Consider the following 14,421-nt stretch of genomic DNA (forward strand, 5'->3'; position numbering starts at 1 on the left):
AAGGTCTGGATTTTCTGAATGGAGTCCTCCAATTCAAGCCTGGCCTTTATGATGAATACAGAGAAGCTGGCAGCCCGCGGACTGATTATGGGACTGGCCCCCAGGATGTGCGTGAGGTGCCCAGGATCTTGGCTGCCCTTTATGGCTTGGTCTTCAGCTTGGTGAGTCCATGTGAAGAAGCGAGGCCTGATGCTTCCTGGGGTCCCTTCTGGCTCTGTGTTCCGTGACATTCAGCAACATTAAGAGGAAGTGGGGACTTGAGCAGTGTAGCCGAGCCCCTCTGCCTCAGTCAGGGAGAGAACACTGCAAGAGGGGTCTCAAGTAGGACCCCCTTGCCGTGATGGGAACTGGTTTTGGAGTGCAGGGTGAGGGTTTGCCTCATCTATTTCTGGGGCTGAGCTCATTATTTAATAACTGCCCAGGGATAGAGCCAGCAGGCTGGGCCTGTCATGCCCCATGTGTACGGGGACACACTGCATATCCCGGGGCATCCACAGTGTCAGCATGGAGGACATGGCAAGGAAGAGTGGTGTTAGTATGACCACTCCAGGCAGAGGCTGCTGAGGACTAACCTGTGACTCACCTATATCCCAGATTCGCTTTGGGACCAGTGTGTGACGAGGGTGCTTCTGTCTACAGCTTTTCTTCTCCCCTCCCCTCCCCTCCCCTCCTTTCCCTTCTCCTCTTCTCTCCTCTCCTCTTTTCTTCTCTTCTCTCCTTCCCTTCCCTTCCCCTCCTCTCCCCTCCCCTCCTTTCCCTTTTCTTTCTTTCTTTCTTTCTTTCTTTCTTTCTTTCTTTCTTTCTTTCTTTCTTTCTTTCTTTCTTTCTTTCTTTCTTTCTTTCTTTCTTTCTTTCTTTCTTGTGGTACTAGGGGTTAGACCCAGGGCTTTCATACTTTTTACATTTTGAGACAGAGTCTCACTAAGTAGCTAAGTTGCCCAGGCTGGGCTTGAACTTGTGATCCTCCTGCTTCAGCCACCTAGGACACTGAGCGCCACAATGCCTGGCTCTGTCTACAGCTTTGTGAGATTTTATTGGCCACCCAAACACCCCAGTGACACAAGGCAGACTCTTTGGTAAAGTTCCACAAATTTACTAGGCTACCCTGCTGTAGGAAAGAATCACGGCAGCCTTGCCTATGAGGCAGATGAATGTAACCATCCTTCTCGAGATGCCCGACGCAGGTGGGGAAAGATGGAAGCCTGCACTTGGGGACAACGGAGCAGTAGCAGCAGCATCCTAAGGCCGACTCAGACTGATCTGCTTTAAGCCCCAAATGCGACCCACACTAACATGGCAAAATTGGAAGGGGCAGGAGAGGCTCTGAATCCTGGGGCCCCTGCAATTGCGCCTGCCTGGGGGGAAGCTTTGCCCATCGGGCCTTGAAAAACATCGGCGGAGGTATTTATGGGGCCTCCCCAACAAACAAAGGCTGTGCTCCCTCTGCTGGCCCTGGACAGCAGCGCTGAGGTCGGGAGGCGCCCTGGACACTGCTGGCATCTGCGCAGAGGCAGGGCCACCGGCGCACTGAGCAAAGCATCACTTAGACATTCCTGGGGGCAAACATGCATCGTCACTGACTTCCGATCAAAGTACCGGAAACTCCTGAAATTAGGGACTCCAGGAGACATCCTCGGGCTCCATGACCTCAAAACTGCCAGCTGCGACTGTAACTATGGTTGGGGATTCATTTTCAATAGACACAGTGGGATCCTCCCAGATTTCAAGGTCCACATGCAACCTTTAAAGCAGTTCTGGAAAAAAAATCTCAAGTTCAAGCTAAAGTTTCTTATTCTCTCTTTGTTCTTTAAGAGCAGTTTCCAAATGGTAAAATGTACGCTGTCTGCGTGCTCTCCGATCATGTTGAGCATTACACTGGATTCTCCAAGTCATTAGCATGCAGAAGAATGACCTCATGGTGAACAGATGCACTTGGCTGTGAGCTGCCTGGATGACATCAGTCCCGCCCTGCCAGGCAGGGCGCCGAGTGTTAACCCTTCACAGGCCGCTCAGCTGCTCCCTTCCTTAGTGACACACATGCTTCACCTCTAATGTCCCCAGGTGTGTGGGTTACATGATACAGATGTGGATGCATAGAACGTACAGATGTTAATGGCGAGCAGCACTTAAACACTGGCTACCTTTCGGATTATTTATTCCTGGTCAGTAATGGATGGAATCAATAAAGGAGGCAAAGCACAGGGCTAGGTAGAGAAGCGGCTCGAGTACCTACTGCAGGCTGGGGTTCCTCCATTAGGTAATAGATGGAACAGATGCAAGGTGGCTGTTTTAAAATAACATTTTCTCATGTGGAAAATGGGTGCTTTTTAAAAAGCCCCTTGACAAGAGCTGAGCCTTTGAGTGCTAACCCTGCCTCTCTATCCATTGTCGGCAGGGCCGAGGACAGTGCACACTCAACCCCCAGCCCAGGTGCCCTGGGTTCAGGAGCAGAGCAGCAGGTGTGGCGCACTGCCCAGCGATCTCCTCTCTGAGCACAAGTCGGCCCCACAAAAGCTGCCAGGGCTTCCTGCCGAGGTGGGGCTGCCACTGGCTTGTGCTACACACAGTGCAGAGTGGACAAAGTGTGCAGGTGACCCCTTCCTTCAGGACAAAGCCCTTGTCATGAGGATGCAGAGAACCCAGAGCCCCTTGCTCTTCAGACCGTGCACACGTCTATGCCTGTGAGCAGAAGCTGAGACCCTGCTTGGTAACACTAAGGCCAGGGGCGGTTTGAGTGTGGCCCAAGTAAACGGTGGGAGCTTTAGTGGTGTGGGGTCAATTTTTCCAGTTGGCTTGCTGCTTGGGAGAGCAGGCTGTGCTTCAACATCTTAGTTTATGCCAGCTGGATCATCGGGTTTGACTATACTTGTCCCAGGAAAATAAAAGACACAAGGAATACACAACATAGTATTCTTATCTGTAAGAGTAGTGGCGGAAGTAAAAGTGCATGTACACGAGGAGAGGAAGTGGCTGTGAGGGAGCCTGCGTGCCCCGCTGAGATGCTTTGCCCTTGCCTGGCCACCCACATTTCAGCTCCAACCGAGTATAGTTCTTGTTCACTCCTAATCGTTGAGGGCAGCTATGCAAATCGCTAAGAGAACATCACGCCTGGCTTTAGAGTCACAGTCAAGGACAGGCGCAACATGCATGTAAAAACTGTCTCATTCAACACGGAGACCTAAGCATTACACCGCTAATTTGAGAAGAGGAAGAACTAGCATTGGCTTTGATATTTCAAGTTTGGTTTCATGTTCCTTTTATTAAAGTTCCAATGCTCCATCCTTATAATGCTGTCAGAATCTTTATTCTGCTAATTTAGAAAATGTGAACTTCTTGAAGAAGTCTATCAACAATCTTATCCAAATGGAGATCACAGAACCTCAAATTTCTCCCGGAGTCTTGCTTATGAAGGTACTACACACTGACTCATATGAATGAGTTTAAGCAATTATGAACTTTTAAAATGACTTTATTTACAGGCTAACATGTCTCTGTGTGTGTGTGTGTGTGTGTGTGTGTGTGTGTGTGTGTATGTATGTGTGTGTGAAATAGAGCCTTTCATTATTTATTTCCAAAACATCTTAATCAATAATTTTAAGATTATAACAGTTAAGGAATGTAAACATCTAGGTATCATTTAATTTTTCCTTTAATTTTAAGAAATAAAATGCTTTCTTCAGAGTTAAAAGAAAAACAAAACCTTGCACCAAAAAATCAAGTTCTAGTATCCATGAGGGTGGGAAAAATCTGAATGAGATCTTTAAAAAATCAGCTTGCTACAGACCCTTCCTGCTCTTTCAGTGAGAAATCTGAAGCCATTTTAAATCTCTGGCCAGACTGGGTATGAAATCTTCATTTCCCTTGACACAGATTTTTTTTTGTCTTAGATAGAATATTGGCAGAGTGTATAAAAGAATTCAATTCACAGCTGTTCTACTTTTTTAATGTAAGAAACATTAATCAAAGCTTGAAGTCATAAGCTTTTCTCGTGTTGTTTAGTATTCCAGTTCAGCAGAGATCAATAGAGACCATCGCTGTGTTCCTGACGCCTCCCCAGGAAGCGCGCGATTATGTAAATCACCTCCCACCTCTGCCAGGCTCTTATCTCCAGAGCCTTCTGCCTGCTGCTCCGCTCCCGGCCAGCACAGGCCTCTCCTCTTATCTCCACACAAAGCTCGGAGGCCAGGACCGCAGCCAGCGATGTTAAACAATGATGCATGGCTGATTTTATTTGGAAGTGATTTATTTCAGTGAATTTAATTTTTTTCACTTCATGTGTAAGATATTTGTTAACAAGTCAGGATGGGAGAAGGAAGGCAGTGTTTGGAGACAATCGACCCAGGTTAGAAATCTATTAGCACTCTCAGTCCTGCGGAAACGGGAAGATGAAGGAGGATTTCAACACGTGTTGACTAAATATCCCATTTACTCTCTGAAAGGCAATTAATCTATAACTACATGCAGAAATTTGCAAGAAATAATTATGTTCTTTAAAAAAAAAAACCACAGTAATCATATCATCAGTTTGAGTGGCAGTGCATCTTTTTTTTCATATTGGAAATATAAGAAGAGTAAGCGTATAAAGGCAAGAAAACCCATGGAAATGTTTGCAATTTTCCGCTGGCCTAATAAATGACAATGAGTACGAGGCAGGGTCTAAACGGGCTCCATGCCAGGTGCGGCTCGGCCGGCAGCTCGTCCGCATGACACTGGCCACTCCACAGAGGCGCGCACTGCGCGGTAATGACGGGCCCGGGGACACCGTCCCCCCGTGTCTCCGGCGTTAATCCCTGACCCCAGTATCGTGGCCGCATAATCCCCATTTAGCATTAGTAGCAACGGCTTCGACTGTGAGGAACTCCTTTTTGATAAGTAAGCAGTGATTCGGGCATCGCTTTTAAACAACATATTCCCAGCTCAGCAAGAAGCCCACGCTCCTGAATGAACCGGGACACATTACTGAGAAAAAGTTCATTAACCTTGCTAGATTTGGGGGTTAACAGGATAGCTGAAGAAAGGAACGGAGCGAACAGCACGGATACAAAACAAATTAAAATGAATGTCATCGTTCCTTTTGATATTCATTAGTTGATTCAGAGGGAGAATGCTCTTCTTAAATTTGCAAGCATTTATCTGTGAAAAACAGGTGTACATCTGCTACTCGAATGCGTCTCAAGCATGAGAGGAGAATAATGCAGACACTCACCCGTTCCGCTGAGGGAGTAGCTGGGTGAGGGGGAGAAGACTTGGGCTGCAAAATCCTCGAACGTCATGACTTCGCGATGGTTCTGAATTATTGCTTCGAGATACAGCGCTCGTTCTTCGTAGCTGCCGCCGTCAGTTAAGGAGACAAACGCATGTGCAACCTGGCTTGCTTTGCAGTGGCTGTCCACTTTGTTTAAAATACAGTTATGCAACTTTCATGTCTGCGTGCAAAACACAGAATCCTGCAAGTTCTTTAGTATTTTGTCAGAAAATAAAGTATTCATCCTAATAATAAGATTCTGCAGCTGAGACCCAAGTTTCTCTTAGACTTCAAGTGCATTCAACTAGCATTATTAAAAAATAGCAAACCTGTAGTTACAGAATGACACCAAAGCATCATTAAGGTTGATTTCAGCAAACAAAAACAAGAGATGTAGATGCAGCGGTGTCTCCTTCCTCCGGCAAGTGTGCGACAACCTGGATCTTTACTTCCTATCTGGAGGGAGAAAACACTTTTCTGAGTACTGACATCGTGGGCTGATCCTTCAAGCAAGACCTGGTGATACAAGGGCAAACACACCTTTTAAAACATAAGGAAATGCAAGTTACTGAGAAGAGACCAGGGCAGAGGTGTACTCTAAGGGGTGTCAGAGACTCCAATCAAGAGAAGCTATGAGCAGTAGAAGATAAGAACTCATAGGGAGGAGAATCTAAGAAGAGCACAGAATCCAACTAGGAAAAAAAACACAAAACTATTGGCTCCTAATTAAAACTGCAGTCTGGAACACACAGCATTCAAATGTGTAATCAAAAACCAGTCACCAATAAAACTTACAAGCGTAACACGCCAAAGCAACTTTCCAGCTGTCTTAATAGGACCCCTGCGTGTGGCAGCCTTTCACAGGGCAGAAAGCAAATCTTCCCCTTTTGTGTGAAGCTTCTGTTCCTGGGAAGGTGACTCACGCACTTCCAACACCAGGGTAACATCGGAACAACCCAACAATGCACGGTGGCAACACGTAAGACTTCATGAGTTAACACTGGGGAGGTCGGCGTGATGTCTCATTTCACCCTTCCCCATTACCAACGCCAAAGTTAAAAGGCAAAATGTTGCAGTCAGTTTGAAAACTGGGTGGATTCTCCAGGAACATGGGGAATGAGTGGCACCCTTAGTCTGTTACTCACAAGGAATTTTAACGTTTCTGAAAACTATCTGTTCAAAATGGCCTCTTGAAAAATATAAGTTGGTGACTTGTCCTTTCACCAGAGCCTGTGTTTCAAAATAGGCGATGTTTGGCTATTTGCTTTTAGCAAAGTAGGCACACTAGTTTCCAAATGCAGGCTCTTCCTCAGCCTCCTCCCTATGCGTTCAGAGGATGACTTCACACCACGGGTGACTAGAGCAATCTAGGGAGCCAGGGGTCATATGTGGCTGTCTGCATTTAAATTTTAATTAATTAAAATTTAAAAACTTGGGGGCTGGGGATTTAGCTCAGCGGCAAAAGCGCCTGCCTGGCAGGCGCAAGGTCGTGATTTCGGATCCCGGTACCGGAGAAAAACCAAAAAAAAAAAAAAAAAAAAAAAAAATAAAATAAAATTTAAAAACTTGGTTCCTCTGCCCTACTCACTGTATTTCAAGTGCTCAGCACTGTGCCGGCCCAGGGTTGCAGGATTGGTGGCCCAGAAAGAGGACAGGTCCATCATCATGGAGAGCAACACTCTCTCAGGCCAGGAACCCTCCTTAATCTTGCTGGATGCAGCTTAAAAAAAAAAGATGAACTCGGGCTTGAAGAGCTCCGAAGCAGCCGTGTGATGATTTATGAGCTTTCCTATAGACGGAGGCCTGGGCAGCCTGTGCGCGGGCAGCTCCACGGCTGAGGCTGAACTCCTGGTGACTCGCCTTAATGAACAGCCTGCCAAACTTCCTTGGTGCGCAGCGCCTGCTCAGGCCCAATTCTAGGGGGACCCACTAATGCCATTCATGTCTCATTATGAACATGCTTATTCTGCACAGCACTTGGCTGTCACCGTGCTTGGCCCTCCGAGCACGGCCCCAGCAAGCCCCTGGTCAGGAACAGCAGGACGTTAGGCCTGAGTGGCCGTCTGGCGAACAGGCACTCTGACAGTAAGCTGGCACGTGCTGGCCCAGCAGGGGCCGAGCGAGGCGTGACAAATTACTCAAAGAGCTGAGCTAAACTTACGGCTGACAACCACCTGAGCCTTCGGGACCGCCACAGCCCGCTGTCAACACTCAATTCATGGCTTCCCCTTTCAACCCAGTTTGCCCGTGGGCCTGGGCTGGAGCAGGCGCGACCAACGCTCAAAGACCTCTCATGCTCTGCCTCCCGAGCCCACGGTCAAACCTACTGACAGGTATTGTGCACTATGCCACAGAGACTGACTTCTCATCCGTGGATGAAACTGTCCCACTGGCACAAGCTTGTCCCTGTCACGCCCAGAGAGCTGGGCTCCCAGGAGGAAGTCCTGCATTCATGGTCACAGGAGGCAATCGTCAAGTTCTGAGAGTCTCTGACTCCTACATTAGGGCATGATGGCAGCCACAGGAAAAGGAGGAGGTCTCAGCTCGCAGAAGCATCTTGGTCTTGCCATTCATGCCCTGGCTTGCCATGTGCTGCACGCACGCCAACTGTGGGTTAGTGGTGCTAAACTGGGTATTGTCATCTAGATAGGCAGCCATTAGGGGCTAGGGTGAGAACCGGAGCTCATCAGATGCGCCCAGACCAGGGCATGTAAGCACCGTGACAAAGAGCAACAAACAGCACCCTTCTCTGGCAGCGTTCAGACGCAGCCAAAAAACTGACGGGTGCCAAAACTCATTTCTCCAAGCAGTCTTACAAAATGCAGCCTCAAGATCGTGACAGAATCTATCAGAACTAGCAGCAGGGCCATTTGGAGCAGTACTGGCTGATGTTTTCTTTCCTGACACCCTAGGGCTTTGGTGCTGGCTGCTTCCTGTAAAGAAAGATATTATAATGCGGATATCAGGACTCCTGGAAGTACGCCTCACACGTAAGACACCTCCAAATGTGAACTGAACACTGAGCTGATGCCCAGCACTGGATACACATAGATCTCTGCCTAAGAGGCTGGCGAAGGAAGCCCTGGGCACAGGTCGGGTGAACCTCCTTTTCAATACCAGCTCCTGCCCTTTTGTTCTCTCAGAGAGCCCAGGAGCAAATGCACAACTTTACCCTGCTCTGAATCATCATCTCATTAAAAAAAAAGAGAATACTTTTTCAAGGAGTTTCCCAGAGAACATTCATATTTTCAAGCAGAAATCCACAGGGTTAATTCTGAGTCTTAGTAGGGGCACAGTCTGTAAGAACTTCATCACTGCTTGACATTCATTCCTCGCCATGACTTCAGAGGCCACGTGCCTGCCCTGGCTGCATTCTACGAAAAGTTTTTAAGAGAACTTTCCAAGATAGTCTGTGCAGACTCTGCTGAATCTGCTGGGTATAAGAGCCTGAGACTCAAAACTGTTCCCCCAATTTTACTCTGATTATTATTTTTGAGAAATGACAGCAACAGTATGACAGGAAGGTGCTGCATTTCAGTAGGAGAAAGGCCTGGGTTTCAATTCTGGCCCTTTTCCTGCCAGATGGAGTACAGGCAAACTGCTCCAATGCCCAGGCAAAACCTCAGCCGGCAAACCTCCTTCAACAAGGCCTCCTACACTAGCCAGACCTATGGTGGCCACCTCACTGATTGGGAAATGGAGCTCAGAGTCCAAGGGAATCCCTTTGGTCCCAGTTAGTCCCTGGAGGAACTAAGATAAGAACTCAGATCTTCTGACCTTTCCTGCTCTGGCAAAGAGAACCTACAGCACACGGGTTTAAGTTTAAGGTCACATGCAAGGCTGGAGCTACCCTCCAAAGAATGGCAAACCAACAGATGTAAGTTCATGGGGGCCGTAAATAGCAGCCTGCAACTTAAATTTGACGACCTATGGTTAAGCTGTGCCTCTGCTACAGGCCATGCCAACTTCATAAAGTACAGAGAAGCCAGTAGTTACCCCACCTGCATCTCTAGCTATTCAGGCTCTGCGTTGATTGCCTGTTGACTGGTATCTTGACCTTTCACCTTGGAATGATCTGAGAACTCTATTTTGGAATATGTTTTGTCAAAGAACAAAACGAACAGTTTGGAAGAGGCAATACTGCACAACACAATGCATTCAACCCTTGAAACCTGTTGCCTGCGCCATCCCTAAATCTTTCAATGTTGGACAGGAGACAAGATGGCAAAGTCACCTCAGAAGAAGGCAGTACCCTGATGTACGGGTGTGTACTGCACCCCATTTTACACAGATTGTTTGTTTGCTCTCCTAACCCCTGCAGCTCCATTTCTAACACCAGCAAGCCCACAGTGAGCCATCCTCACGATCCTGCTGTCCTCTCATCCACAGCAGCCTTCTGCAGAGGAGAAGGAGCCATGGGAGGGGTCAGCCAAACTGCAAGCCCATCTGCAAAGTGCCAGCACTCAGCATCTGCAGACACAGTATTAGACGTGGAAAAGCTCAGGGTCCCCCTACTCCACCTCATCTTAAACCTCCTAGGCTGGCTGTCTATGGCTGCTGTAAGTGAGCACAAATAGGTTGCTTTGGAGGTTTTTCTTTCCCTGGCTCTGGGAAGCCAGGGCTCCCAAGCAGCAGGGAGCCAGTGGAAATTCTGTTCTTGCTTCTTCCACCTCTGATGGCTGCTGGTGTTCTCACCTGCACGGCCAGGTGGCTTCCTTTCCTCTGTGTATCTCTGACAGTCACTTGTTCTTGGATACTTGCTCACCTAGATGACCCGGATGACCTTATCGGGAGATCCTTATCCAGGTACTAGGATGTGGACACATTTTGGGGCCACCATTTAGCACACTGTACTTGGAAGGCTGTGTGAGTCATGCCCATCCAATGGCCCTCGTTCCAGGCAGCTTGTGGCACTCTACACAAAACAGTATTTTCTGAGTGGATAAATGGACGTCCAAGATTTGTGCCCACTGCTTTGGGCCTGAGACCCTGCCATATAGTCTAGGCAAAGACAACCTACAAGGAAAGGTTGGAGTGGAATTCTCCACAGAAAGCGAAATCAGCGACATAAAACTTCTAGGAGAAAGTATGGGAAAGCTCTTACAACTCTGGGGCGTGGAAAGACTTATCCAACAAGAAACCAAAGCCAGGACCCATGAGGAAGAGTGGTTCAGATGACCTCCTTCGCATGAAGATCTACTGTTCCCCACAACCAGGAAGAGGAAACATGGAGGCACACAGTGGAGACAGAGGGCAGGTGCAGGGACACAGGAAGAACACCTGCAGCTCCACGAGAAAAAGACAAGTAATCTACCAGGAAAACTGGCAAAAGACACAGGCATGGGCAGCAGCTGAACCACGAAGGGCCAGTCAGATGCTCGACAGCATTAATAATCAGGGTTGTCAGACCCACGAGATGCCGCTATCACATGTCCCAGACTGGCAAGCACGCAGTGTGAACCAATGCCCGGTGTCAGCAGGACATGGGTACAGGACTCTCAGGACTACTGATAGGGGGCAATTTAGACATCATCCCTGGGCAAGCACAGAGGCATGGGCTACTAGGCCACCAATTCTGCTCCTTGATATGGGAACTCCTGCACATGTGTGCTTGTTTAAACAGGTTTATAATGTTCTGCAGAAAAGGGAGAAGGAAAACATTTTTAACTTCCTGGAGAAGAGTAGCCATACAGTGGAATACTATACAGCAGAGATGCATGTTAGTATAGATGAAACTTAATAATCAGTGTAAAATCACTGACTGAAGAACACATGCGGTACAATTCTATTTATGTAAGTGTTAAGAACAAACAAGGTGAAGCAAACTGCCTGGACTGCACACCTACACAGAGCAACAGTGAAGGCAGGGATAAAAGCTAGATACATTTGCTGGGGTGAGGTGGTGGCAGCATGTGGGGTTTCAGGTACCTTGGTCAGTGTAAATGCGGACCGGTGCAGGCCTGGGCTGCAGGGTTCCTCACAGCTCATGTTTTTTGTTTGTTTTTTTTTTTTTTTTTTTGGTTTTTCTCCGGTACCAGGAACCGAACTCACGACCTTGCACTTGCCAGGCAGGCGCTTTGCTGCTGAGCTAAATCTCCAGCCCCTCACAGCTCATGTAAATGTGCTATACTTTCTAGCAGATGGGAACAGAACTCAGCACAAATCCAGTGGATGTTTGCTACTAGCTGGAAAGGGGACATGAGCTGCTTTAAGCCTAATGATGTCTGCCTGCTTCCTATGGGCAGGTCTTGGGAGTCTCACACCCGTTCCTGCTGGAAGAGGGATACACACTCACACATGTACACACACACACACACACACACACACACACACACACATTTGGCTGCCTGGGAGAACAGTGATGGAAAAGCCCATTTGACTCAGAAAAAGCAGGAAAGAGATGTGCTGCTTTTAGGGTCTTAGATCCAGAAATGCACCAGAATGGTAGAGCTCATGGTTTTAGAAAAGCGTGGGAACTGGGACAGAGGACTGTCTAATAGTGCAAGGCAAACACAAATGCCAGCCACTATGGGGCCAGGAACTGCTGCAGAAAAACATTCATTTCCCCAAAGCTTCTGAGTGACTGAATGACAAGATGCACCAATCTGCATCTGCTCAAATATAGCACACACACATGCTCCTGTGTGCATCCTTTCTATATGGGACCCCTGTGGGTGCAGGAAACTTGATAGAAAGTGTGTAACCTCACCACTTTCAAATGGAAAATCCACCCTATTGCAGTACTCCTCTATTCACAAGCTGAGCGCTGGGCTGGGGTGGAGCTCAAGGCGGAGTGCTCACCAAGTATGCATGAGGCTGGTCCAACCCCAGTGCCACAAAACCCAAACACACACAAAACAAGGCACAAAAAATGCGCACCAAGTACCCATCTGGGCCAGTGGTAAGCACATAAATAGGGACAGGACAGATGCTGCCCCACTCTCAGTGGACAGAACATTGTTTGAAAAACACACCTGCTGCAGAGTGCGGTAGCACATGTCTGTGACCCCAGAATTATGGGAGGCTGAGGCAGGAGAATCACAAATTCAAACCCAGCCTGGACAGTTGAGACTTAGCAAGACTCTGTCTCAAAATAAAAACTGAAAAAGGGCTGGGCAGGTAGCTCTGGGTTCAGTCCCCAGTGCCACAAAACAAAAACCAAAACAGACAAATTTGCAGGATAAGGCAAAGTGTTCTTGGGCTGGGGATACAGCTCAGTGGAATAAGCGCTTGCCTGGCAAGCCTGAGGTCATGAGTTTGATTCCTGGTACCCCCCCAAAAAGTGTTCTTATGTTGGTGCCAGGACAGAAAGAGGTACACCAGGGCAGGCTTGCCTCTGTGGAAGCAGCAAAGAAGCAGCTGCCCTAGTTGGGGGAGGACCCAACACTTCAGTTACAGGGAATGACATGAGCTAGAAGGAGCTGGTATGGTGGGAGGTGATGGAGTGCAGTGTGTGTGGGAAGACAGCAGCTAGGGTGTAGGCAGAGAACACCAGAGTTGTTCTGTATCTGAACATCTGAACGGCGTGAGGCAAAGGGCAAAGTGACCTCACTCCAGCGTGCAGGGGCCTGGGGAGATGCACCCTGCCCAGGAGCTCTTGTGTGCCCCCAGGCCGGAAGGTCAGTGCCCATGGGCACCTCTGCTTACCCAATAGGCTTATTCAACATATCCATATTTCACACTTATCCTTGGCCTATTTCAGGAAGTAGATGGCATGTGTATTTTGGACATGTCACACACATGTGCACATACACAAATCATTGGGCTGGTAGACTGCTGAGGTTACTGCTGCAGGTATGGGATAGAACAGAACTGGAAAATGGCCTTGAGCATCATTAGGCCGAGCAACGGTCATGCTGGGTGATGCTTCCTTCACTGGGGAGGGCAGGGATGGAGGAGGTGTGGGTGCAGCCTTCTGGTGAGATGGAGAACTTGTGGCATTACTAAAAAGAGGTGGGCAACTCCCTCCCATGAGCATGGGCACCAGGCCACCCAGGAGAGCTGTGGACTGAGGACTACTATCCTGGTCATGGTGTTAAAGGTAGCCACAGAAATATCTGCTACTCAGTGAAAGGGTGAGCCACAGAGGCAGAGTCTAAGTGCATGGGAGAATCGCAAAGAATGTTTTACAGATGAGGGAATTAGTACCCAGATTCTTCTGTTACTCCCCACTGTCAGGAGCTTTTAGAATAAAAGAGAAGACAGTAACACATTTGCATCTTGTGGGAACAGTCCTGAAGAATCATCAAAGGATAAAGTCTTAAAGTGCCTACTGGTCTTAGACATGACATCAAAACCATAAGCAACTGAAAGAAAAAAATTGTACTTTATCCACAAAATAATTGTGCTTCAAAGGCCTCCACCAAGGCAGTGAGGGGTAACCCAGAGAACAGGAGAAAATATGAGCAAATCATTAGCCAATAAGGGTCTTGTATCCTGAGTATATAAAGACCTCTCACAGTCCCTTTAAAAATAGAAAAGGATGTGTGATTGTTAACTGTGGACAACGGTCAGCTTGAATAAGAAACTCTCAGCGCATTGGTTTAGCAAAGTTCTGAGTGTGGATGATAGGTTTAGTGAAGAAAGGAGACCCACCCTGGAGGTGGGGGACACCAGCCAATAGGCACATATCCTGGAAAGAATAAAAAGGGAAAGGAGGGAGGTTGGCTCTGTTGCTTCAGAGGAGGAGCTCTAGCCCTCGCCGTCACCTTTGGATGTGGTCTCCAGGCTTCTAGTGCAGACTTTAGTGTCTGAAGAGCACTAGCTCTTCATCTTTCTGTGCACTTGCAGGGACTCTGCAAGGAGCTCCAGGCCTTTGGCTGTGATTTTGCACTCTTCTACCTAGCTCTGCAGGTGGCCATTATAGGCCTATATATAGCATATGTATTTTTAAATTAAATATGTTCCTCTAGTGGATATGAATGAACATTCATCCAAAGAAGATAAACAAATGGCCAATAACCATGTGAAAAGATGCTCACACCATTCTCACCAGGGAAATGGGCATAGAAACCACAGTGAGACTCACCTTCACACCTAGCGGGGCGTGGTCACAGTCAGGAGTTAAGATGGATGATAGCAAAGATTGGGAGGAAGCTGAAGAAGTGGAGGATAGAATGCAAAATGGAACAACCACTGTGAAAATCAGCTCTTCAAAAAGAACACACAGCCCAGAA

General features: G+C 47.9%; 1 protein-coding gene across 2 annotated transcripts in view; it reads right to left on the minus strand.

Moving 5' to 3' along the window:
* Nucleotides 1–14,421, minus strand: part of Ralgapa2 (Ral GTPase activating protein, alpha subunit 2 (catalytic)) — a 248,630-nt gene that overhangs the window by 12,869 nt on the left and 221,340 nt on the right. For both annotated transcript variants that reach the window (XM_013512249.1, XM_005380947.2), the window contains exon 38: nucleotides 5,207–5,328. In XM_013512249.1, coding sequence (XP_013367703.1) covers nucleotides 5,207–5,328 — 122 coding nt within the window. The remainder of the gene's footprint in view (nucleotides 1–5,206; nucleotides 5,329–14,421) is intronic.

Source organism: Chinchilla lanigera, unplaced genomic scaffold (genome assembly GCF_000276665.1).
Source record: "Chinchilla lanigera isolate Chin_1 unplaced genomic scaffold, ChiLan1.0 scaffold00014, whole genome shotgun sequence".
Taxonomy (NCBI): Eukaryota; Metazoa; Chordata; class Mammalia; order Rodentia; family Chinchillidae; genus Chinchilla; species Chinchilla lanigera.